The sequence below is a fragment of the Callorhinus ursinus genome, unplaced genomic scaffold (assembly GCF_003265705.2).
Source record: "Callorhinus ursinus isolate GAN/ISIS: 27379988/994484 unplaced genomic scaffold, GSC_fseal_2.0 scaffold71, whole genome shotgun sequence".
NCBI lineage: Eukaryota > Metazoa > Chordata > Mammalia > Carnivora > Otariidae > Callorhinus > Callorhinus ursinus.
The window spans coordinates 5,263,489-5,289,285 of NW_027397133.1; the positions used below are offsets into that span (position 1 = coordinate 5,263,489).

The 25,797-nt window shown below is 44.8% G+C and overlaps 1 protein-coding gene across 3 annotated transcripts; it reads left to right on the forward strand.

Annotated features, from left to right (window-relative positions):
• The first annotated feature begins 2,630 nt into the window (after window positions 1-2,630).
• ZNF180 (zinc finger protein 180) lies at window positions 2,631-25,556 on the forward strand. 3 transcript variants are annotated; one of them, XM_073886652.1, is made up of 5 exons: window positions 2,631-3,368; window positions 5,336-5,426; window positions 12,281-12,355; window positions 16,701-16,827; window positions 17,893-25,556. In XM_073886652.1, the coding sequence occupies exons 1-5, from the start codon at window positions 3,349-3,351 to the stop codon at window positions 19,632-19,634; spliced, it is 2,055 nt and encodes a 684-aa protein (XP_073742753.1). In that variant the 5' UTR covers window positions 2,631-3,348; the 3' UTR covers window positions 19,635-25,556. The 3 variants fall into 3 exon arrangements, with proteins under 3 accessions (XP_073742753.1, XP_073742754.1, XP_025705361.2); XM_025849576.2 differs by lacking the exons at window positions 2,631-3,368; window positions 5,336-5,426 and adding an exon at window positions 12,607-12,744 and having other exon boundaries at window positions 12,312-12,355; XM_073886653.1 differs by lacking the exons at window positions 2,631-3,368; window positions 12,281-12,355; window positions 16,701-16,827 and having other exon boundaries at window positions 5,361-5,426.
• The last annotated feature ends 241 nt before the right edge of the window (window positions 25,557-25,797 follow it).

The window sequence follows — 25,797 nt, forward strand, 5'->3', positions numbered from 1 at the left end:
TTGGGTCTTGTGGTTTGTAATCATATCTGCTAATCATAGTAATTTTGCATTCTCTGTGCCTAACGGTATGACGCATATCTATTTTTTTTTTTTTGAGAGATAGAGTGTCCTAGCAGGTGGGGAAGAGCAGAGGGAGAGAGAGGATCTCCACTGGATGTGGAGCCAGATGTGAGGCTGGATCTCATGACCCTGAGATCAAGACCTGAGCTGAAATCTCGAGTTGGATGCTCAACCAACTGAGCCACCTGGGTACCCCATGATGCATATCAATTTTGTACTGAAGTTTTGGTTTTAAAACCAGTCCCTGTTTTTCGAACACATACTGAAACACAGATGAAATGAAATAATGTGTAGGAGTTGCTTCAAAACCACTGGAGGAGGAGGACAGTGGTAAGCACAGGTGGGGCTAGAGATGAGAAAAGGTCCAGTGGACAATTAAGTTGCATGACAGGCCAAAGAGGGTGCCCTTTAACTAGTCTCTCTACTTTCGTGCTGGAAATTTATGTAACAAAAAGTTAAAAAAAAAAAAACCAATAAGTTACCTACTTCCATTTAAAAAAACAACTATATTTAACCCTCAACATTAGAGTGATGCCCATTAAAAAGAGAACACAATCAAGAATGTCACTTCTACTGTGAAAATGATAGCCAACACAATCCAAATGCAAGGAACTATCTGGCTAAACATATTGGCAAGGAAGAGATGAAATAATTATCTGTAGATGATTGTCTCACTAGAAAAGCCAAGAGTATCAAAGGAAATACAATAAAAATTCCTAACATTTCAGGGGTGCCAGGGTGGCTTAGTCAGTTAAGCATCTACCTTCAGCTCAGGTTATGACCTTGGGGTCCAGGGACTGAGCCCCGTGTTGGGCTCTCTGCTAAGCAGGGAGTCTGCCTCTCTCTCTCTCTCTCACTTTCTCTCTCGCGTGCGTGCACGTTCATGCTCTCAAAGAGATAAGTAAAAATCTTTAAAAGAATAAAAAATCAACCACAATAACCAATCATAAGAAATTTGGGGGGTAGAGATTACATTTCAAATAGCAATAATTTGTTGTTAGAAGTTATGTGAAGAAAACTACAGGAGTATTTTGACAGTAATAAAAAAGAAAACCTTTAAAATGTCATATTTTCATACAGCAGGGCTCCAATTATCAGCTTCTCCCTGGTGGGGTGGAAATAAACATCACTGTTTTCTCACAGGGTGATTGCACCAATTAACGAGATGTTAAGGTGTTTAACAAAGGGCCAAGAACCTTTATTTATTCAAAACAAACCAAGTATTTATTGAGCATCTATTATGTGCTAGGTACCTTAGGATGCTGGGGATACGGCACTAATCAAGGTAGATACAAATCCTTTCCCTCATGGAGTTGACAGTCTAGTGGTGAAGGCAGGTAACAGACCAAATAAATACCGACAACATATGATTATGTTAGTGAAAAGTTCTCTAGAGAATAAAGATGAGGGAAGCAGGGAGTACGTGGGGAGTGAAGGGTTTGTTTGCGAGCTTTCAACGGTTGATGGGGGAATGCCTCATGAGAAGGTGACATCTACCTAAAGACTTAGATGGCTGGAATCCAGGGGAATCCTCAAAGTAAGAGCCTGCCGGCAGCATGAATAGCACATGCAAAGGTCCCAAGGTGGGAGCCTAAGGGAGGTGCTGGAGAAGGTGGAAAGGCCAGCGTGGCTGGAACTGAGAGAGAAAAATGGTCAGATGAGGCAAAAAGCGAAGGGGAGGGATAGAGAACAGATCCTTAAAGCCTTACAGGCAGAGAAAGAACTCAATTTAAAAAAACGAAAGGATTCTTGCTATTTTACCATCATGAGCTACAAAAACATAATCAGCAAGTCAGATTCTTGAAGGACTTGACAGGAGCTCCCCAGACTGTGTAGCGGGCTTGTAGCCACTATCTTTGGGCTCGAGGACCAAAAAGGAAACCGCGCGCGCGAAGCGTCTGACAAAGCAGTGGGCGCCCGGGAGGGGTCCCCGCCCTTCCATCGGATCCCGTTTTCACGGCCGCTCCTGGGCGTCCAGCCGGTCCCAGGCCAGCCTTTCCCAAGTTAGCCACTGCCTACGCATCGGGGCCCAGACCTGGCCCTCCAGGTCCTGCTCCTTGTCTCGGCGCCCCGCAAAAGCTCGGGCACACAACAGTCACAGCCCCCAGCAGCTACCCCAACCGGGCGCGCCTGGCCGTAATCCCCACGCTCGCCTCCGGGAGGAGCTGTACTCCCGCCTAATCGCCGCCGGCGCCGCTGAGGCTTCTGGGAATTGTAGTCCCGGCTCGCCGAGCCCAAACGCACTTCCGGGTTCGGCCAGAAACGCAGCCATTGTCCCGCGCGCGCTGGCGCCTGCAGTCGCCGCGTGCCTGGGGTCGGACATTAGTCGAGCGGCCCTGCGGATGCCGACTAGGGGAGGGGGGCCGAACTAACTTAACCCGAGTCTGTAGTGTGCAGAATCGGCGCCGGGGGTTGTTTAACCCGACCTCGTCCTGCCGCAGAGCCGTGCCGGGCCCTGAAGCTGGGACAGGCCCGGCCTCGGCCGCGAGCCCGTGGACGCCCAGGTCGGTGAGGGGCGGGGCGGCGCTGGGTGTCCCGTGCGCGCATGCGCAGGGTGTAGGCGGGAAACGGGTTGGGAGTGTTGGGTGGGCGATCTGGTACCTTCGCGGGCGGCGCTTTAGCCTTGCGTCCCCGAAGTAGGTGGAGATACTGGTGCAGCTGCAGATTCGGGACCGAGGGCCTGCGCGAGTGCTTGATCGGGTAGTGCTCTTGTCCCAGGCCTGAGAATGCCCAGGTTGGTGAAAACAGGCCATACGCTGGGATGTGGGGAGATCCTGAGAACCCCGCCTTCCCCTCCACCAGTGCTAGGCCGGTTTAGTGCAGGCTCAGAGGACTGAAGCCCGGGTTGATGGAGTACTCAACAGCAGATTTGGAGGAGAGGAGCTCTGCCACTATCCCTGTATTTTGAGCAGGCGTTTGAGTAGGAAGCATGGAGTGGGAGGTGAGATTCTGGGCGATTGGCTTGGGGACCCGAGGGGCGCCCTAGGTAGTGGAGAGACCAGGTTTGAGCTGCTGATTCTTGCTCCAGAAGAGGCAGTGCTGCTTGAGCGAACCCTCTGAGAATCGTTGATGGGCTGCAGACTGCTAGGTTGAAGGAGGGACCAGGGCCAGGGGGTGGGTTCTAGGCAGACCGCTCCCTGCACGTGCTGGGGGTGTTTGAATGGGAAGCAAGAATTTGGACTGGTAATCCTGGAATAGCTCAAGGCGCTAGGGCATTCAGGTTTGGTGGAGACTTTGGGTTAGAGGTGCAGAATTGGCGTCCAGGAAGAACAGAACTGCAGCATCTGCATGAAATTGACAGCACTTTGGTAAGGAAGCAGGGTGCTACGAGCATGATCTCAAAGTAGGCATTCTCAGGACCTTTGCTCAGGGGCTGCTCTGCTTGCAGGCACGAGAATGCCCAGGGACAGAGGGACAGAGTCTGGGCTGCATATTTGGACCTGGAGGGGGCTGTACTCTGTGGCATTCAGGGGCTCACATTTGTACTGGAGGAAGCAAAAGGGCCTGGTTCCCATGGGAGCTGCTCTATCATGAGCTTGAGAACCCCCAGATGGTGAGTGCTCAAGTCCCGGGGCTGACTCTGGAATTCTTTGCTCAAGCTACTGTTTGGGTGTTCTGATATTCTGGTGTGTGAGCAGGCAGTGCGGCAGGTGACCCTAGAATCCTCCAGAGGCTTGTGGGTACTTGAGGTATCTCGGGTATTGAGGTGCAGAGTGGGAGATGCAGCTTCTTATCTCAGGAGCAGGGACTGCACAGTACTCTCGGGCTGGTGGAAGGCCCAGGTCCTGCGTGCAGATTCTGGGAGTGAGCCTGCTCTGTGTTGTGCCAGCAGGAGGAGGGAACCTAGGTGGGTGGCCTGGGGCAGTCGCTGCTGGAGCTGCAGGTTCTGGTCTTGGGACACCTGGCATTTGGGCAGAATGGGGAGGCATGGGCAGTCCTAGGACCCTGGTACTGCCTGAGGATGCCCAAATGAGTGGAGGGAGCACCTGCAGATTCGGGGCTATGGAGGATTAGGGCTGCTCCGTGTCCCCTTGTGCTCACACACTGGTATTTGGATGGGGAAGAGGAGGCTGGAGGTGGGAATTAGAGGGTACTGGGGGTCTTTGTGCCGAGGGTGCATTAATCACAGCCTGGCGGTACCCAGGTTGGTGGGAAGACAGGATCTCCCTAAGCAGCAGGTGCCCAGAAGGACATTTGGGCAGGTGTGGCTCAAGTAGGGGCCTATGGATGTTGGTGGAGGAAATGGTGTGTGTGCAAGTTCAGGACACAGCTGCATTGGGAACCCACACTGTACTGTTGGAGTGAGACTCCGGTGGGGGTAAGGGGGTGTGGATAGGAGGGGGAGGATGGGGTAGGGTTGGTAAGATGGTGTGTGGGCTTGGATTTGCCAGGGGCTGTTCTAGTCTCAGACCCAGAAATATTGAGCCAGCACAAAGACAGCCGAGGTCCACATTCTGGGCCTCAGAGCAGGTGGCATGTGCTGGAGTTTGTCAGGAAGCTCCCAGGCCCATGCCGGCTCCGTTGCTGATTCAGGCCTGAGGATACCCATGTTGGTGGAGGGACCAGGTCTGAGCTACATGTTCGGGGCTCAGGAGAGTTTGGGGCTGGGGATCCGGCTGGTGCTGTTCTGGTAGGGGCCAGTAGACCGCAGGATGGTGCAGCCAAGCTCCATGAATATGCTTGGTTATTTGAGCAGGAAGTGGGAGGTGATTCATGACAGGTTGCGAGAGGGTCAGGCCAGGTTAATGGAGGGGTCGGATCCTGGGAGGGGTGGGGCTGTGTCACGAGCTTCATGCATTCAGTCGGGGAGTGTGATTCTGGGTGGTCAGTCCCAGAAGCCCAGCTCCTTGCCCAAGGAAGGGGTGCTGGTTTAGGGCTGCAGATTCGGGTCATGGTGGGGGAGGAGTGCGCCCTAGGGGGTCCTCAATGTGCTGGGCATTTGTGAGGATTCCACAGCCCAGTGGGGCAGGGAGGGACTGACGTGTACTGCAGATTTTGGTGGTGGGCAGAAGGCTTTGTTTGGGCATGACTTATAGTTAGGGGGTCCAGAGGCCTGTGATAGTAGTGGGGGTACCCGTTTGTACCAGAGCTGCAGAGTCTTGGCCTGGGAGAGGGACTGAGGGACTCTACGTGCATGCACAGCTTTTCAGGTAGAAACCTCTAGAGGCAAGCTTGCCACGGGGAATGCGTCCTGGAAGTGGAGACTAATCCAGGGAGGGGGGCGCCACGGTGGAGCTGCGCCAGGTTGCTCTTCTAAGGGCTTCTACCCTTGCAGCTCAGGACCCTCAGGCCTCTGCCTGTGCCTGGAGGAGAGCATGGAAGAGCAGGATGAGAAGCCCCCAGAGCCCCTGAAGACCTGTGCACAGGTGAGTGGAACTTTCCTTCCTCGAGGAGACCCAGAGCTTAGAGCTTGCTCCCCACCCCACCCCACCCCTGGCCCCACAGCCCAACCCTCCAGGCTTGGGAGCTGACCTGGCTCTCTTTGCAGTGTTTTGGGGGCTTTTGGTCTCTCCTGACTTGAGACACTCTACATTTTAGGAGGCTCCCTGCATTTCCTCACCATTTTAACCCAGATAATTCTTCCCGGGAGGAGTTTCGCACCCTGTATCAGAGGCCCTTAGAGTACTGATTCCCCTGGGGCAGCAACTCCCAGTTTTGCTTGGGAACGAGCAATTGGAAAAAATTGAGAATGGGCCATGCAGGAGAAATGTTAAAAGAGTTATGGGGAGACCATGAAATGGAATATGCTGTGGACATTGATGTGAGAATGCGTATTTCCCAACATACAAAGATATGTAGGATCTATGTTAAGTAAATAAGGTTTAGAAACGATCATCTTTTTTTTTTTTTTAAAGATTATTTATTTAGAGAGAGGGAGAGAGAGAATCCCAGGCAGACTCTGCTGAGTGTGGAGCCCGACATGGGGCTTGATCTCATGACCATGAGATCACGACCCAAGCTGAAACCAAGAGTCAGATGCTTAACCGACTGCACCACCCAGGTTCCCCCAGGAATGATCATCTTTTTAAAAAGGGATGTAGTTTGTGTGTGTATAGAAAATGTGTTAGAAGAGTATAAATATGCCAGTTAACAAAGATTATGTGCAAGTTACATCCCGAGTGACTTTATGTTTTCATTTCTTGTCTATCGTTTTCTGCTTCTGTAGAGCACATTTTAAGGTTAAGAAATCAACAACTTAAAGCATTTCCCTACGACAAATATTCTTTGAAAACATTTAACTTCTTAAAAATGTTCCGTTAGAATTTCACTCCCCCTTCCTAAACCGTTCAATCCTGAAGCCGTTCGGTGGGTCACAGCCGGGTAGGGGTCTGTGGTTGAGGGAGGGCTCCATCCTGTGGGGTGAGAAGGGTGTCCGTGTGTGGGGGCATCAGTGACCAAACAGGGTGAGGAAGGTGGCATTGAGAGCCGGAGCCCAGGTGGGGTGAGGTGAGTGTCCGTCTGGTGGGGGGGGATCTGCTTTGGGATGAGAGAGCCAGAGCAGGTGAGAAGGGCGTCCACAGAGGGGACAGCCCAAGTGCGGTCAGTCCATGCGAAGGGTGACCCGTGTGGTGTAAGATCAGGTGAGAAGGGCGACCACAGAGGGGACAGCCCAAGTGCGGTCAGTCCATGCGAAGGGTGACCCGTGTGGTGTAAGATGCTGGGGCCGGGGGCACCTCTCGGTGTGGTGCGTGTGTGGTGCGTCACACCCGAAGCAGGTTGAGGTCATCAACGCATGAGGGAAGCCCCGCGTGGGGTATGACAGCCCGAGCCCAGGCCAGAAGTCAAGGTCATCCATGTGGAGTCCAAGTCCAAACGGCATGAGAGTGAGTCCCTAAGAAGAAGCCACCTGCCTGCAGAGTCAGAGGCTGAGGAGGCGGAGGAGGCGGAGGAGGGCCAAGTCCAGGGGGGCCGGGGAGCATCTGTGTGGGAGAGGGAGTGGCAGTGGGGATGGGAGATGAGTTATCTGCAGGGGCGGAGGCTGGCCAGGTGAGTAAATACCGTAAGGCTCATGGAAGCCGGGGTTCCCACAATCACATGTGGCTAGAGCAGCAGTGGAATGCACTTTAGTGTTCAGTGGGGACTGTGGGGATTGCTGTGGCTCGTGGTTTTCGTATGATCCTATTTCTGTCCACCGTCAGGGCCTGGGAACAGTGACATTCTGATACCAATATGCACGCCTGGCACCCAGATTTCCGCAGAGATAACCCCAGAATTTATGGGCATACTGTTAATAGATATTTAGTGTTCCGTGTTTTGCTGGTACAAATAGCACTTTTGTAAATGTTTTTGTGTATGATTCCCTGTTCAGTTGACCCTTGAACAAGGCAGGGGTTAGGAACACCTACCCTCTTGTATAGTTGAAAATCCATGTGTAACTTTTGACTTCCCCAAAATTTAACTACTAATAGTGCAAGAGTTTTAGAGGGAGTTATGCATTTAAATTTAGATAAGTACATTCACACTTTGTCAAAACTACCAGTAAAGTGTGCTTTGATTGTGACCATTGGCATTCTACTTTAAGCTAGTGACCGGGTATTTTTCTGGAACCTTCATAGTTCTTTTGCCATTTTTTTCTGTTACATGACTGAACTAGCAATCTGTTCATTATAATTTTTACCTTCATCACATATTCATTGACTGCTTAGCCAGTGTAAGGCCCCATGTGAGGTGCTAGGGAGAAAGCTGACCTAGTTCTCAGACGTGAATGCTCTTCTTGTATATTCCAAGGCTACACAGGAAAAGAAGAAACATCTTCCTTCTTGTATTAGTCATCTGTGGTTTCATACCCCAAAACTCAGCAGCTTAAAACAACCAAAATTTTCGATCGCACACAGTTTCTTAGGGTCAGGAACCTGGGAGCAGCTTCTCTGGATGTTTCTGGTGCTCAGCGTCTCTGACAAGGTTGCGGCAAATTGTCGGCCTGGGCTGCTCTCTTCAGAAGGCTTGACTGGGTAGGAGGACCCCCTTGCCAGCTCACTCACATGGCTGTTGACAAGAGGCCTTAGTTCCACACCACACAGACCTCTCCCCAGGGCTGCTGGTTTCTCCTGGAGCAAAGGACCTGAGAAAGAGAGAGAGAAGAGAGAGAGCGCTTAATTGCACACAGCCAAGATGGAAACCACAGTGTCTTTTACCATCTGATCTCAGAAGTGACACAGCATCACTTTTTCTTTTTCTTTTTTCTTTTTTTAAAGATTTATTTGTATGAGAGAGAGAGAAAGAGCATGAGTGGGGGTGGGGAGGAGCAGAGGGAGAAGCAGACTCCCCACTGAGCAGGGAGCCTGACTTGGGGCTCGATCTGAGGACCCTGAGATCATGACCTGAGCCGAAGGTAGACACTTAACCGACTGAGCCACCCAGGCGTCCCAGCATCACTTCTTCTGTAATCTGTCAGTCACACAGACCCGCTGGTATCGTGTGGGCAAGGACTGCAGAGGGTGTAAATTCCAGGAGGGTGGGGGCCATTGGAGGCCATCTTAGAGGCTGGCTGGCACACTTCTCAACTCTGAGTGTCCTCTAGTAAGTTTTAATCATTATCAGAAGATGCACAAGTACTTTGTTTGGGCCTGATGGATACCAGTTAAAGCCCCAGCAGGAAGAGAAATCAGGGGAGCCCAAGTCTTGGTGCTAAGTGAGGGAGGTGAGTCCAGTGAGCCAGCCTGCTGGACATCACCTGAGAGATTTTAATCTCTCAAATATTGGTAGTAGCTGGGCCAGGGAAGGCCCTGCCTGCTGTCGGGGGCTGAGACCAGAACCTTGCCACACGGGTGGTAGAGCCTCATCTGTCCCCTGTCAGTCTCAACATGCAGAATTAATTTTAAGTGTTCTCATCATACCCCCCCCCAAAAAAAATCGTAACTGTGTGAGGTGCTGGACACGTTAATTAGCTTGATTGTGATACTCATTTCATAGTGTCCACATATCTAAAAAAAATCATGTTGTTCACCTTAAATAATAGATAGTTTTTGTCAACCATACCTCAGTAAAGCTGTAAATAAATAGTTAATAGTGAAAAAAAAATAAAAGGCTTTTAATTCCATTCATATTCCCCAAACCCTGCCCATATGTCTAATCCTTTCAAATTCTGATAACTCACATGTGCTCCTACTCAATACTGAGGTACAAAGATGAAAAATAGTTCTTTACAGCACCCAGCTCGTGACCCAGGGGAGAGGTGTAGAAATGGAAGCAATAATACAAGGAGAGAGTGATTTTACTGTTACAGTAAAGGTAAAAGAGCTAAGAAATCCTAAGGGAAGAAGAGACTGTGTGCTGTCCGGGAACGCTTCCTGGAAGAGGTGGCCTGAATGATGAGAGTTTGAGCCATGGGGCAGAGGAAAGGGGCAGAGTTTGGATCAGGCAATTGGCGCTTGGACCATCTCTGGTGAACTTGGTGGACTTAAAAAGTTTGCTAAACATTATTACCATTAATCTCTGCGTTGGTGAAAGAGACATATTACTCCTCCCTTCAAAAATGTTTAGATAATTGGGGCACCTGGTGGGGGGGCTTAGTCATTAAGTGTCTGACTCTTGATTCGGCTCAGGTTATGATCTCAGGGTGCTGGGATCGAGCCCTGTGTCGGGCTCCACGCTCACTGGGGAGTCTGCTTGAGGATTCTCTCTCTCTCTCCCTCTCCCTGTGCCCCTCCCCCTGCTCTCTCTCTCTCTCAGATAAATAAATAAATCTTTTTAAAAAAATTTATGAGATATTCTATGTTGAATACTCTGTGGTTGTTGAAACATACCTGGCAGGTGACCGGTGACATTATCTGGAGGAAACTGCACCAGCTAAGATACAAATACAGGGGACGTTCCTAAAATAGTAATCCAGTGTGGGTGGGTGTTCACACACTTTTGTGACAAGGTGGTTTTTGAACATTTAGTTTGAATAAGTCAGTAGGAGTAGGTTCTGGAGGCTGGTGCTTTGAATTTTAGAGGAACAAGGGTACCCATCAGAGGTTTCTTCTAACCAGCAGAGCAGCTGGGATCTCCGCAGTGATTTGGTGCCTCCCGGGACCACGTTCCATGTACCTTCTCTCGGTGGTGGTTTTATTGTCCGCACGCGTGTACGAAGTGCCCACTCTGTGTCAGTACTGATTTAAGCACAGTGAAGCCGTGTTGAACAGGAGACAAGAGCCAGCTCTTACGGAGCCCGCTCTAGTGGAAGTGGACAAAACCCAGAGGTGTGAGGACATGGTGATGCAAAGGAGCGAAAGCAGGGGACAGGGATGGCTTCGGCTGCTTGGGTGGGGGCGGGGAAGGACATTGAGGCAGAATTGACTCTGAGCAGACTGGTCTCCCTTTTGTTTTTCTTCCGAAGAGAACTTTTAACTCAAAAGGTGTTGGAAACAGTCTTGATGAAAGAGAAGGCGCACCCATATTCCCCAAGTAAGATTGTCTCAGCAGTTGTAGCAGACAAGGAACATGCTGGAGTTTAGTTTCTACCAAGTACCCGCTGAGTTAGAAACATTAGCTTGTTCAGTTCTTGGCATCATTTCTTAACTTATCTCAGCTGTTTCAAGACAAAACACAGCAACAACAACAAAACCCAGAAAGAGGATAATAATTTAAAATACAGTCTAGTGTTTGTAAGTTTCCCTTTTTTGAAAAATTCTCATTTCCTTGGGCATTTGCTTATTTATATTACAGGATGCATTAACTTCTGGCTCTTATGTCATTAGAATTTAATGTCAACCACTTTTGTAGCAAGGGAAGACTTGTTTGGCGTTGTTGCGCATCAGGAATATCATTTCTCTCCGCAGCCGAGTTCCCATGATACACGAGTCAAAACTTGGTGGCTCCCCTGGATCATGTTTTGAAGTTTTGAAATTGTTATTGTGGCCTTGTGAGTGTGGTTTCTTCGTTCGTTTGGCACCTGGAGCTCTTTAGCAATGCCCACGTGGCCACTGTAAGGTGGATGAACCATCCTGCTGTTTATGCTGGGCAGTAACACAGGCAAATTAGCAGCTGAACTTTCTCCTCGGGGCTTCTTTTTTTTCTTTTTTTTTTAAAGATTTTATTTATTTATTTGACAGAGACACAGCAAGAGGGGGAACACAAGCAGGGGGAGTGGGAGAGGGAGAAGCAGGCTCCCCGTAGCAGGGAGCCCGATGTGGGGCTCGATCCCAGGACCCTGGGATCCTGACGTGAGTCAAAAGCAGATGCTTAATGACCGAGCCACCCAGGCGCCCCTCCTCGGGCCTTCTTTACATTGAGGCAGCTCCAGCACACAAAGCAGGGAAGGAGAGGGGAAAAGGAGGGGGAGAGGGAGGGAGAGCGTGGGCATGTGGGTGCAACCCTGCAGGAAGGTTGTAGCAACGTAAACCCCCGCTGATGGAGTATGATGCTCTTGACTGGCGGGCCACCAGGGTGGGAGTCCTTAGCAACAGGCAGAAGAACTAGTCCACGCAGTCGGGATTTTGGTTACACAGAGCGGTCTGAGCAAATAAGTAAATAGAAAGAGGATAATGGGAGCTGGTTAAGGCACAAAAACGGAAAGCAGGAAGGCTAGAATAAAATGCGCTGTTGAACGGTCATTGGAGGCATCAGCGTGAACTGATAGCCTCTAATAGAGAGAGATAAGTAGTTACAGAAATAGAGCTTTGATATTATCTGACTTAAAGAGGTGAGCATCTTTTGGTGTATTCGCTGGCCATTTTATTTCTTCATGGTTGAGTTGCATGTGCATAGCCCTTTGTCCCTTGTACTGTTAAAGGTACCTTTTTCTTACTGATTTAGACCAAGTCTTAATAGTATGGATTCTTGTTGATGGTGCCTTTGTTGTGTGTGTTGGCTTTCTGCCAAACGTTTTATGAAGTTACATTTTGGACCTTTTCTCTTTATGATTCTTTGGTCATGCTGTGTTCTTTTTTATTTTCTTATAATTCTGTGATCCAGGAATTCCGACAACATGGTTGTACAGTTCTTTTTGCCCACATTGTGTCGAGTCACTCAGTTCCATGTAACTGGTAGCTGGGCTGGCCTAGAAGATCCACAAGGACCTCATGCCCATGTCCGGTGCCTCATTGCCCCTTCAGATGTCCCCTGTCTCTCCACATGGCTAGCTTGAGCTTACCAACGGGAGGGAGCAGAAGTACTGTAGGTGGGATGTGTTAAAACAGGTGGTTTTTCAAATCCTAGCCTACTCACAGTGGGAGTTTTGCATCACAACTTAGCTTCCTGGTTATTTTCCTTTTCCTCATCTGTTTTGCTTCCTCAGGACTCTCTCCTTCCTCCAGAGATTATCGTCAAGGTCGAGAGAGAAGATGCTGGGTCACTGGCCCTTCCATCCCAGGTGAGTTGGCCTCTCTCCATAGAGAAATGTGCATAGCCACTTGGCAGCGGGGACTATCTTGAAGTGAGCCGGGAGGTGAGCAGAAAGGGAGGAAACGGAGGTACAAGCGGACAGCTTTTACAAAAACGTGGTCAGTTCTCATGCTAAAGATTGAAGAGAGTGATGGCTGCAAGGAGGTTTGAAGTTGAGGGCTTCTTTTTTTTTTTTTTTTCCTCCCTTTAAAGGATTGAAAAGATTTGACTCTATTTCAGTGGTTGCAGAAAGACATAAGTGGAGAGAGGAGTTAAAACGACAAAGCAGAGTGCTTGATTAGCACCAGAGGAGATCTTTCAGGTGAACGTGTTGGCTCTGCCGAGGAGGGAGGACCGACCCGTACAGGAAGAATGAGGGTGAGGGAATTCTTGGAATGCTCAGATTCTTCTCTGGGAGCAGTCAGGTGGTTATCTGTTGGGCATGGGACTGGAAATTGGAATGGAGAGGTGCTTGACATGGGTGGAGAGGGCTGAAAAACAGTACCATTGGATTATGAGAGACAAGCAGCTCCAGGAGGTATGACAGGGTTGCCGGTCAGTCCAAAAAGATCATTCCAGGTAGTGACCACTGACAGTACTCTATATAGCTGCTCTTGGGAGTTTTCTTTCTCAGTGGCATTCCGGAACCTACTTTCTGTAGATCGTAGATTGACATTCAGGTTCGTTCTTGTAGCCAGGTACATTCAGTGAAAAGCCCCATAGGGCAAGGTACTATTTGAAAGAGGATTTTTGAATAGAACAAATAGAAAGATTAAAATGAACGATCTAATTACTCTAAACGGAATAATTAAGATGGAAAAGATAAGAGGGGCATTAAATGGGAAGGAAAAGAATACAGACCAGTGGATAGTAATAGTAGATACTTGAGTAATGGCCCCAAACCATAGAGGATGAGACGAGTAAGGGAGAGCAGTCTGATGTTGTAGAGCGTTCTGTCTGTGTGACATGAGAGGTGGAGTACTTTCTGGTGATTTCAAGGTCTGGGGTCTCACCGTAAGAGCAGGGTGCTGAGGAGCAATTCTAGGGGCTGGGAGTTGGGCTAGCGCTAGGCATTGATGACTGAGAACGCATGTTAGGCGAAGTTGGAGGCTGCATCCCAGCCACTGACTTCAGACATATGTGTTAATTTCTCCTTCTAGCTCTTCATCTGAAAAAAGAAAAAAAAGGTGCTGCTACTAGTATTTTCTCTCAGGGACCTTGTGAGAATTCAATGAATGATAGTTCATGCAACATGCTTAGCTCACAGACTGATAGCACACAGAAAGTGCCTCATTAAAGTCAGTCAGTTTTAGGGGCTTCTGGGTGGGGCAGTCAGTTAAGCATTTGACTCTTGGCTTCGGCTCAGGTCCTGATCTCAGGGTCACGAGATCGAGCCCTGCGTTGGGTTCTGTGCTCAGCACGGAGTCTGCTTAAAATTCTATCTCCCTTTCCCTCTACCCCTCCCCTCTAAAATAAGTAAATAAATCTTTGAAAAATTTTTTCAATTTTTTAAAAAAATTAAAAAGTCAATTAGTTTTATATTATTATCAGAGAACTTTACAAATGGATGCTAGAGACAGTGCAAGACAAGACAAGTTCTTAAAGTAGAGGATGCATCCGAGGTATTATACATTTCCCTTGGATTGGGGTTAGTGTTCAGGTGGTTGGTAGGACAAAGGTCCAAGAAGTAAGGTAAATGGCGTGAGTTTCAGTGTAACTGGGAGGACACACACCCTCCCCCTTTGATGCTGAGTGACTGTGAGCCTGTGGGGCCTGCAGAGGAGGGGGTCACTGGGGGGAAATGTAGGTTTCCATTAACACGAGGATATAGAGGGAATATTTGGTGATGATGTTGAAGCTGTAGGGTTTCGTTATTTAGAAGTAGAGTGCCCAAGGACAAAGTTGAAGGGTCTGGGAAGGAATTTTGAGGAGTGGGGAGTTGGGGCAGGTGAGAAGAAGGATAGAATAAATGGAGATAAAAGTGGAGAAAAACCAGTATCCACACATTGAAGGGACTTTTCAGATAGGTGTGTGATAGGCCTCTGAGATTCAGGTGAGAGAGAGGACTTAAAACAGAATTTGGACCAAAAATCAGATTATTTTGAGATATTACGAAGTCTGTTGATACTATGGATTCACTCATTGAAATCATTTGCCAAATATATATATTTCATAACTACTGTACTATGCTGAGCACTGGAGTTAATAGTTACAAACAGTCACTACCTTACCCCTGCCCTCATGGATTGCAGCCTAGTGACAAAGATGACCATTATGCAAATGAACAGAACGTGTGGTGAGTCTTAGGATAGAAATCCATGGAACTTTCAGAACATATAACTGGGGGTGGAGTCAGAGGGAGGCGTGCTAATCTAGTTCGGTATTATTTATTTGACATTTGAATAAGCCAGATATATTTTTTAATGTTTTATTTATTTATCTGAGAGAGAGAGAGCGAGGACAAGCGGGGGGAGGGGCGGAGGGACAAGCAGACTCCCTCCTGAACAGGGAGCCTGATGCAGGGACCTGAGATCATGACCTGAACTGAAGTCAGACACTTAACCGACTGAGCCACCCAGGCGCCCCTGGACAAGCTTGATATTAAAGGGACCTGTGTTAAACAGTGAAGGGGAGTGTTTATGAAAAGGAAGTAGGAATTGGAGCTTGGAAAACAGTACCTGTAGATCCATGTTCAACATAGGTGGCAGTGTGCAAATGATATTTCTGAATCCCGTTTTGTGCTAATCATGAAAACTTCTGAGGCTTCAGTGAAATTTATGGGTCCCAACTTAGAAAAATGCAGGTACAGCAGCATTTTGCATGGACTTACATGGGACTCAGGGACTTTGTCCTGTTCATGCACCACAGCTCAGGAACACCAGGTCTACTTAAAAAGCCTTTAGTGACAAGTGGCATTCCACTTCCCCAGCCTTTGCTGCCTTTGGGTAAGGACAGATCACCCCCAGCACTTTATTGGATCAAAATTCCTGCCCAGTAGTCTTGGAAACGGATCCTTTCTCGCTGAGAGGAGGCAGTCCAAGAGACCCCCTCTGCATGTCAGTAGCGACAGTGTGTCTCCTGAAGGCTTTACAATGCAGCTCTGAGTGTGGACAAAATGGAACTGTCCTCTCAAGCTTGAGAGTTCAAGATAAAGGTCACATTGGCTGTCACTTAATTTTTCAGAGTTCTCAGATCTAATAATCCTTTCTTAAAATTTCCTCACTTACATACAACACCCAGCGCTTATCATCACAAGTGCCTTCCTTGATACCCATCACCCTTCGATCCCATTTGCCAGCGTTTGTCTTTTTGTTCAGTGAATTGCTAATAGCTTTACATATATCGTACAATAAATTCACCAAACAACCCAATGAGTTGGGTATGATTAAGCCTAATAAATACAAATGGGATAAACTGACCTTAGAAGACAGATGGTCAGATTAGATATATATATTTTTAAAATTCAGACCTTTGCTCTTTTTTTTTTTTTTAGATTTTTAAGTAAATTTATTTACGAGAGAGAGCATGAGCCAGGGGCGGGGGGAGGGGCAGAGGGAGAAGCAGACTCCCTGCTGAGCCCAAAGTGGGGCTCCATCCCAGGACCCTGGGATCATGACCTGAGCTGAGGGCAGACACTTAACCTACTGAGCCACCCAGGTGTCCTGACCTTTGCTCTTAATAGATGAGAAAACGCATCCCTTTTCCAAATCCAGTGCTCTTAACCTATACACACTGCCTTTCATTAAGACCTACATTTCATCTTCTATTTCAGGCATCAGTAAAGTAAAGCCTGTGGGCCAAATATGGCCCACCGCCTGCTTTTGTAAATAAAACTTTATTGTAATACAGCCACACCCATTTGTTTATATATTTTCTGTGCCTGCTTTCTTGCTGCAGGAGAGCTGAGTAGTTGTGATAGAGACTGTATGGCTTGCCAAGCCTAAAATGTTGACTCTCTGACCTTTTCACAGAAAAAGTGTGCTGACCCTGTTTTGTTAGCTTCTTGGGAATTTGGAGGGAATTCCTAAGTGGGAATTTTATATTCACCAGGGCAAAAATCAGAATAAGCATTTTCTTCAAGGTGAACAAGAGAGAAAACAATTCCTATCTGTTCTGACCCGGTGTTCCTCTCTGGGGTATAAACAGGTCCAGCATCCAAAACCCAAAGGGCCTTACATAAAAGGCACCTGTACACCTTGACTGGCTCTTCCTTTGGACAGTCAGGACAATTTCCAGGCCAAGTTTTCCTTCTACCGTTTGTCAGACTTTTCCTCCTTTGTGAACACTGGAAGAAAATGATACCCAGCTGAGCAGGAATGTGTGTCCTGTTTTAGGAAGGAGTGAACTTCAAAATTGTGACTGTGGACTTCACTCAGAAGGAAGAGGGCACTTTGAACCCTAATCAGAGGTGTGATCCTAGAGATGTGATCCTAGAGAACTACAGGGACCTGGTCTCTTGGGGTAAGAATTAATGAAGTTTGTATATTGAAATGATTCCAATTGATTAAGAGCTGTGGAGTTCAGAGGTCAGGATGATTTTGACCACACATAGATTACCTGTGTCCTTTTTATTCCCCAATGAAGATTTAATTTTAATTCGTAGAGTAGCAAAGGTACAGCTTCTTGGGTTTGAGCTTGTTCAGTTTTCATAGTTCCTAAAGGCCAAAGACTGGGACCAAATTCTGCAGTGATTTTCTTTTGTCCCCAGCCCAAACACCCCAAGTCCTATATTGGTCCCTATCAGCTTTTCAAACCAGATGCAATCTCCTTGTGGGAGCAAGGGGATGAGTATTAACATTTCCCAACATACATATCCAGGTGAGAAACAGACACTTAGGAATCATTACAGGTATTGAAGGTTAATTTCAGAAATCCCCATAGGGCATACTACATATTTCTCCATGTCCCACTCCTAATGGACTGTATACATTGCCACTTTTTCCAGATGTACTCTCTGTGCTTGACCTAGTAGCCACACAGGCTTCTGCTTCTGAGCTAATCTCCATTCTCTCTCACTTGGAACCATAGGAATCCATCACGCCTTAATAGCTGCTAAGGCATTTAGGGAACCTGGGATATTCTTTTTCTTGGTTCACAAGGTCGTTTGCCCATGTCTTACTGACCCATGCCTCCAGAAATTCCTAGAAATGTAGATACTGTTCTCTACTTCAGTGAACATGTGTCTAGCACTAAAGAGGGTAGAAAGGACTCTGGTGTTTTTGCTAAGACTTGCAAAATTGTTATTCTGTAGATTCTGCACAGGTGATCTTATTTTGGAATATGGAGATATTTGGCATCTAAAGTCTTTTTATTCGGAAACACTGAATTTTAATGTCGTTATATTGTTGGGCTGTGTACTTCTCTGCTTACTGCTTCATCCCACCCTTCTGTTTTCTTAATCCAGGTTATAGGTCCATAGCGGAAAACAAATCTATATATATTCTGCATATTTGTTTGTCAGCTTCTTTCCCAGTATTCTAACTCTAACATTCTTCAGCTAGAATGTTTTATTTTGCTTTCTTCTAGACTTGGCAACGGCACTTGGAAGAAGAGAATCAACATCAAAGCAGAACATTTTTGATGATGAACCATCCCGTGGAGTGAAGGTAGAAAGGTTGACAAGAGATGATCCTTGGTTATCTTCGTGTGAAGAAGTTCAGGATTGTAAGGACCAGTTTGAAAAGCAACAGGAGAAACAAGAGAGACTTTTGAAAGAAATGGCATTTACTCACAGGAAAGCGATTACTTATGAGAGAGTCCATAAAAGTGATGAACTTGAAGAGAAAAGTGGTCTGAATTCCAGTCTTTTTTCACCCCAGATGATACCCATAAGAAACCATTTTCATAAACATGCCTCACATGTTAAAAAATTGCATTATAATTCCATTGTAAACACTAATGAGACGATTAATGACAGTGAGAAACTCTGTGAGAATAATGAATGTGGAAACCCTCGCCAGAACATTCACCTTATTCAGTTTACAAGAACTCAAACAGAAGATAAATCCTATGGATTTAGTGACAGTATTCAATCTTTTAGCCATGATGTACCCCTAAATATACATCAGAAAATACACGCAAGAGGGAGATCCTTAGATTTTAAGGAATGTGGGCAAGTTTTGAACCACAGTATATCCCGTAATGAACAACAGAGAATACCTGTTGAAGAGAGTCAATATAACTGTAGTCAAACCTCCCAGAGTTCTCTTGCTCAAAACATGAGAAACCATTCTGAAGAGAAACCCTTTGAATGTAATCAGTGTGGGAAATCCTTCAGCTGGAGTTCTCATCTTGTTGCACATCAGAGAACTCACACCGGGGAGAAACCTTATGAATGTAGCGAGTGTGGGAAATCCTTCAGCCGGAGTTCTCATCTTGTTTCTCACCAGAGAACTCATACTGGAGAGAAACCTTACAGATGTAATCAGTGTGGGAAATCTTTTAGCCAGAGCTATGTTCTTGTGGTGCATCAGAGAACTCATACTGGAGAGAAGCCCTATGAGTGCAACCAGTGTGGGAAATCGTTCAGGCAGAGCTATAAACTTATTGCCCATCAAAGAACTCACACTGGAGAGAAGCCCTACGAATGCAATCAATGTGGGAAATCCTTTATCCAGAGCTATAAACTTATTGCACATCAAAGAATTCATACTGGAGAGAAGCCCTACGAGTGCAATCAGTGTGGAAAGTCCTTTAGTCAGAGTTACAAACTTGTCGCCCATCAGAGAACTCACACAGGAGAAAAACCCTTTGAATGTAATCAGTGTGGAAAATCCTTCAGCTGGAGCTCTCAGCTTGTTGCACATCAGAGAACTCATACTGGAGAGAAACCCTATGAATGTAATGAGTGTGGAAAATCTTTCAACCGCAGTTCTCACCTTGTTATGCATCAGAGAACTCATACCGGAGAAAAACCCTATGAATGTAACCAGTGTGGGAAGTCCTTTAGCCAGAGTTATGTTCTTGTTGTGCATCAGAGAACTCATACTGGAGAAAAGCCCTATGAGTGCAATCAGTGTGGAAAGTCCTTCAGGCAGAGTTCATGCCTTACTCAACATCAAAGAACTCATACTGGAGAGAAACCTTATGAATGTAATCAGTGTGGGAAAACATTCAGCTTGAGTGCTCGACTTATTGTACATCAAAGAACTCATACTGGAGAAAAGCCCTTTACATGTAATCAGTGTGGGAAGGCTTTCATTAATAGTTCTAAACTTATTAGGCATCAGGCAACTCATACTGAGGAGAAACCCTATGAATGTAACTAGTTTGGAAATCTTTCAGCCAGAGTATATTTCTTTTTTTTTTTTTCCTTTTTCTTGCATTTCTTTCTCCTTTCTTCCTTCTTTCTTTTCCTTCTTTTTTTTTTTTTTTCTTTTCTCCTCTTTTCTTTCAAATGTTAACCTTCTCTTATTGTGTATCTGGAAGTTCGTTCTGGAGAAGAAAGAAAAACAATGAATCACATATTTACTTCAACAATTTTCTATTAAAAAATCAAACTTGGCCCTTATGACACATTGCCACATAAGTAATAAATATTGGCACTTTTCCTTGCAGAAAGCACTCTGACCGGAATCTGAGGAAATTACCATGAAATGGACAACTTACTGTGCAGTGATTGCGAGTGAGGTAGACCTCTTTAACAATAAAGAGTGAGAATGCAAACACTGGTGGGCTTGTTGAGAAGATTGGAAAATTGCTATAGTTATTGGAACCTAGGCTGGGAAACGGTATTTCAGTACCATTTTATGACATGATTTCCCCAGTAGCTACTTTGTAATCTCTTTTATTCAGCACTTTCTATTATATGTGAAGATTTCATAAAGATAGGAAAATGGCTATGATATGAAGTGAAAAAAAAAAAGCAGGCCAAGAGTATAGAACAGCAATTTCCAGAACCATTGTGATACTTGTGTATGGATCAGAATTGAAAGGGTTTCTGGGTGTATCTATTTGATTTTTAGGTTTATGCCTGGCTTTCTCTTTTGGAATGTGTGCTGTTTTACTATAGTAAGTAATATGAGAAGTAAAAATTAGACAAAAACAAAAACTAAACCAAAGATTTCCATCTTTGACCATTTAGGAAAGACTAGGTTGCTAGATAAGAGATCCCTCAGGGTTCTGAGATTTCCATTTGGATTAGTTTGAGTAGGTCACTCCTTCGGACTTAGATTCCCAGGGATTTTCCTCATTGAAAATATTTCCCTGAGAATGGGGAACTTGAAATTTAGGCCAGAAGGGGTTCTATATGAAAGATTGAGGATATGCAGGCTGTGTAGAGGGCATATTTTTATATTTACAAAGTAGTATAAAGGAGCTCTATTTTTAAGGTTCTGCCTTCCCCCATGTAGTCTTTTTTCCCCCCCTCTGGAATATGTTTCCTAATGTGAGAGTTTTCTGAGTGAGAGAGCATTGTCATGGCTAAGTGCTCATCACCTAAATTAAGCTTGCAAGAATGATTTTAGGTAAGATTTGTAGCTATTTGTTGGTTTCTAAGATGCGGTTCATATGTCTTTCTGGCCTTTGCCCCTAAATCATAAATTCTAATCCTATGGATTATCACGGACCTGAAACCTTTGATCCTAGAGAGGTAATAAAAAGTAAGCTCAGAGCTGAAATGGGAGACCAGAGAACAGAGCTGAATTCCCTGGAGGAAGAAAGAGAAACCAAAAGTGACATCTGGGGGCACCCGGGTGGCTCAGTCGGTTAAGCGGCTGCCTTCGGCTCAGGTCATGATCCCAGGGTCCTGGGATTGAGCCCCCGCATCGGGCTCCCTGCTCGGCAGAGAGCCTGCTTCTCCCTTTCCCTCTGCCTGCCGTTCTGTCTACTTGTGCTCTCTCTGTGAAAATAAATAAAAATTTTAAAAATCTTAAAGAAAAAAGTGACATCTGATAGTGGTCACCCTCAGTAAAATTCTGTCCCCATGAGATGACCCTAAGAGGAGCCATCTCTCTGAGGATTAAGCCAGAGTACAGCACACATGCCAGTGATCAAATTTCTGGGCAACAGTTACTGATGGCTGAAAACTAGCTCCACACACACCCTGAGACATCTTCACTCAGTCGATGAATGCACAGATAGACGAATAGCAGGGTTCTCCATGCATTGTCTTTTGGGGAAGACATAAGATGGTGAAAAGTCCTAATTTTGCAACAGGACCTGAATAGGCTTCTTCCCCTCCCCCCAAATTATAGATAAAACCAATACCGCTGGGTGGCTCAGTCATTAAGCGTCTGCCTTTGGCTCAGGTCATGATCCCAGGGTCCTGGGATCGAGCCCCGCATCGGGCTCCCTGCTCAGCGGGAAGCCTGCTTTTCCCTCTCCCGCTCCCCCTGCTTGTGTTCCCTCTCTCGCTGTCTCTCTCTGTCAAATAAATAAATAAAATCTTAAAAAAAAAAAAAACGAAACAATACCAGTGCTAGGATGATTTTCATTGGGCATGTTGAATCTTACTTTGAAGGCAAGAAGCCGTGATTGTACAAATGAGTATAAAGCCAACTGGGTGAAGAACGAGGGCTCTGAATATTTCAAGTTTGGGAAGTGATTTATTGCAAAGTAATCTCTTCAGTAAACATTGAAAATATTTCATTGAAAGTGAAATTTTTAAAACTGCAAAATTTTTGAAGCATGTGTGTATTTCTGGCCAGCTTGAATATGTAAGTCTGTGTGCACTACGTCATAAATATTATATCAGTTTCTGAGTGGGGATTAAGATTGCCAAGTGCATTGAAATAAGATAGATTCAATTAATAAAAATGTTAATTTATATTATTTGCTCAAAAATTTCCTTTGTAGGAAAAATACTCTTAATTTAAAGATAGTCGACCAAAAATTCCTGTATCAATAATAAGTTTAAGGCATGTGACAACATGCCAAAAATATGTAATTAAACTTCTGAACCTAAAATTTAAGGTTAAAAAGGGGACTCGATAGCTTGATTTTAATGACATATGTATGGCGTGTATATATATATACACACATATATATGTATATACACATATATATGTGTGTATATATATGTGTGTGTGTGTGTGTGTGTGTATGTATAATGACATATGTCCCTAGCATAAACATTTTTTGTCTGTGTAAAATCCACAAAAATAAAGCTGTACTTTGCCATGGAAGAATTTATAGTGATTTTACAAACCAAATTTCTTTCACCATACTCCAGTAAAATTAGAAATAAATAGAAAGTGACCGAAATGTTTTTAACTACCTAGATGTTAGGAAATACTCTCCTAGAACTAATTTTTCATTTCCCCAGGGTTCCTGAGATATAGTTGACATACGGCACTGTGTAAGTTTAGGGTATACAGCCTGACTTGATTTACATATAGTGTGAAATGGTTATCACAGTTAACATTCATCATTTCATATAAAGACAGAACCATGGGGTTTTTTGTTTTCCCTGCTGATGAGAACCCTTAAGATTTACTCTCTAGCATCTTTCAAATGTACCATATAGCAGTGTTAACTATAGTTATGTGTCCTCTCACACGCCTCAGCTTTTACTGCTTTTGTACTCTCCCCACCTCATTTTGTGGTTTGATGTTTCAGCTTACTTCTAGGCTTGAAAAGATAAATGTGTTTTATTGTTTTTTGATTTTTTTTTTTGAGAGATTTCAGCTAGGAGAGGGGAGACTCAGATTTTTAAATACTGTTTTCAGATACACTTTTGTATTTTTAAATTTCATTTGGATTTTGTGCTCAATCAATAGCATCTATTCTGTGTGTCTTACTTAACATACCTGACAAGACCAGTTAAATTACCTATGCTTTTAGAACTTTATCTTGAAAAATAAATATTTTTTTTTCCAGTTTGTTGACAGAGGTTGCCCCCGGACTGTTTCACTGTAGAAGACTCAATGGATCACATCAGTGAATAGCACATTATTCTTTACAAATTGTAGCAACCTGGGTTCTTAGTTGGGAAGCACGTGAGCCAACGCTAGCCAATTGATTCAGAAAAAGGAGTTTATTGAATGGATATTAGGTGGGTCCAAGAATTGGCAAGAAGCGGTAAGATCATGTTCAGGGATTTATAGAAACGATTGCCAGACTTATGCTGTGGAGCCCTATGAGAGTTCCTTAACGTTCCCATTAATTTTCTTAATATATCTCTACATTGATTTTATTTTGATTCCAAGTCTGAGGTGAGTGTCTAGGTCTGGTGGATCTGAAGCTGTGCCTGTATCTGAGCTACGTGGTAGTTTGAGAATTAGAGGCACTGGCCCTTGTATTTCCTGGAGTCTGTAGTGGTAGGTGAACTTGACCTTCCACTCATACTAATTAAGTAGAGAATTCGTCATTTGTAGAATTTTGTTCATTTGCAAAGCAGCAGCAAAGAAAATTTCCAGTATATAGCCCTCTCTTCTGCCTAACCCATAAGTCAACATTTTCTTCACCTTCTGTACTTTGATTTGAACATGTATATAGAGCCTCCTATGTAACATAATACAGCTATCTTAAAATCAAAGACATGCTCACTCTCTTCCCCATGTAGGGATAACCCAGAGCTTCACATCATTACATCCACTTCTAAGTCTGGGATCTCTGGGTGATATCCATTCGTTTTCTAGTGAAAAAATTGTCATGTAAAAAGAGGGTTCAGATGCTGGGAATGAGAAACGGAGAGAGATCATAAAGCGAGGTCAAATTAGCAAGCTACTATTAAGTAACTGGTTGTTGCCGGTAGAGAGTCAAAAGCTCTAAAACTTTTTTGTAAAACTAGGAACAAGTCCCCAGTGACAGTTTTTACTGCTTAGGTTAATTTAATCCTTATTTGGATTAGCTTGAGGTGTAACCGAATTAACGAATTTTATAGATTCTGCTGTAAAAATAGTACTGTTCCCTTTAAAATATCGATGTTGGCATTTGCCAAGCAGATGTTCATGTTGAAACAGTAAAGTTGGATTTTCTGTCTTATCGCCAATGTGGTATTGATTTGTGGTCCACTGAGGATGGTATTTAGGTGGAAATGGGTTAGTGATTGATAAACCTTTCTGTACTAATATCACCTGTCTGGACTCTTTAACAACTTTTATGTTCTATTGAATGAATGTTCATTCTGAGGTCATGACAATCTTCATGATCATTTCCTCAGTCCTTCAGGGAGCATTCCTCGAATTTAGATGTTGGATCAAGTTCTTGAAATTTGGATATTTGCTTGGATGTTGTTCCTTTTTCTTGCCCAGGTTCTACTGTCATTCTCTGACAGTGTTTGTTCAGGTCTGGATTGTTGATACCTCTGCCTTTAGTTCATCGCAGATCAGACAGGTTCCTGAATCTTCTGACTATAAACTCTTTCTCTTGTTTTCTATTTGGTTTGTCCACATTTTCCTCCACCATTACTCACTTTCTGAACCGACAAGGACCACGCTACTCCTATGGGACATTTTGTGGCAGGCTGGAACTTTCTATGGGTGTAAGTACATGATTTTTCTGTACTTTTGAAAAACCTTAAGGACATGCCAGTAACCTGAATTGGCTATTTTTTAAATGGAAGTATAATTAACATACAGTGTTACATTAGTTTTAGGTGTACAGCGTATTGATGAGACAATTCTATACATTATTCAATGCTCATCGTAAGTGTAGTCACCACCTGTCACTATACAATGTAAAATAGTAATATGTGATATGATCATAAGTGGAATGTGCTGAAATTTTAGTAGCGGGGATTAGGTTAAAAAAGAACCAAACCTATAGAAAAGCCAAAGGATATTTTTCTGATAAAATACCAAAGCCGTTTATTTGTATTCTCTGATATTACTATTCTCTACTAATTGTATCGGGATTCCACCGTTGATACTAGGTGTACTCTCTGCTTTAGTATTTATGTTGCACTGGGGTAGAGGGAGTTGAAATCTCTTTTTGTAATCTGGTGGATAGATTTTAGGTGTTGCTGATAGCATTTGTCATTTGACCCGTATACAATACAGCTAATTCCAAGATGTGCTCCCAAGAAGTTGGATACCCAGTCACCACAGATCCCCATGTAGTGCAGCTTCTACCTGTGTATGAGTGTCCAAGTATGACTTCTCTGCCCAAATGGGCAGAGGGGATGACTACTGTGTGTGTGTGGGGGGGGGGTATTGTTCTCTGTTATTCCTGGATCAAATCCAGTTGTATTTTTTTAATAAAAGGAAAACTAAAGTTTCTAGCTTTAAATGAAACTAAAATTGTGGATTTGTGTTCATGAGACATTCAAATTGGTCAGAAAACACTGAACTAGAATAAAAATGTTTAAGTAGGAGATGGAGACTAGGTTAAAACTAGCATTAAATTGGAATCAGCAGCATTAGCACCATGAAAGGCTGCACAACTTCTTGGGTTACACATTTATCCCAGGGAGCCAGCAATCATGCAGCAGCGATATAGAACAAGGACTTGGTGAGTAGCTTAGCTTAAGGCAGAAAAATAGAAATGGGC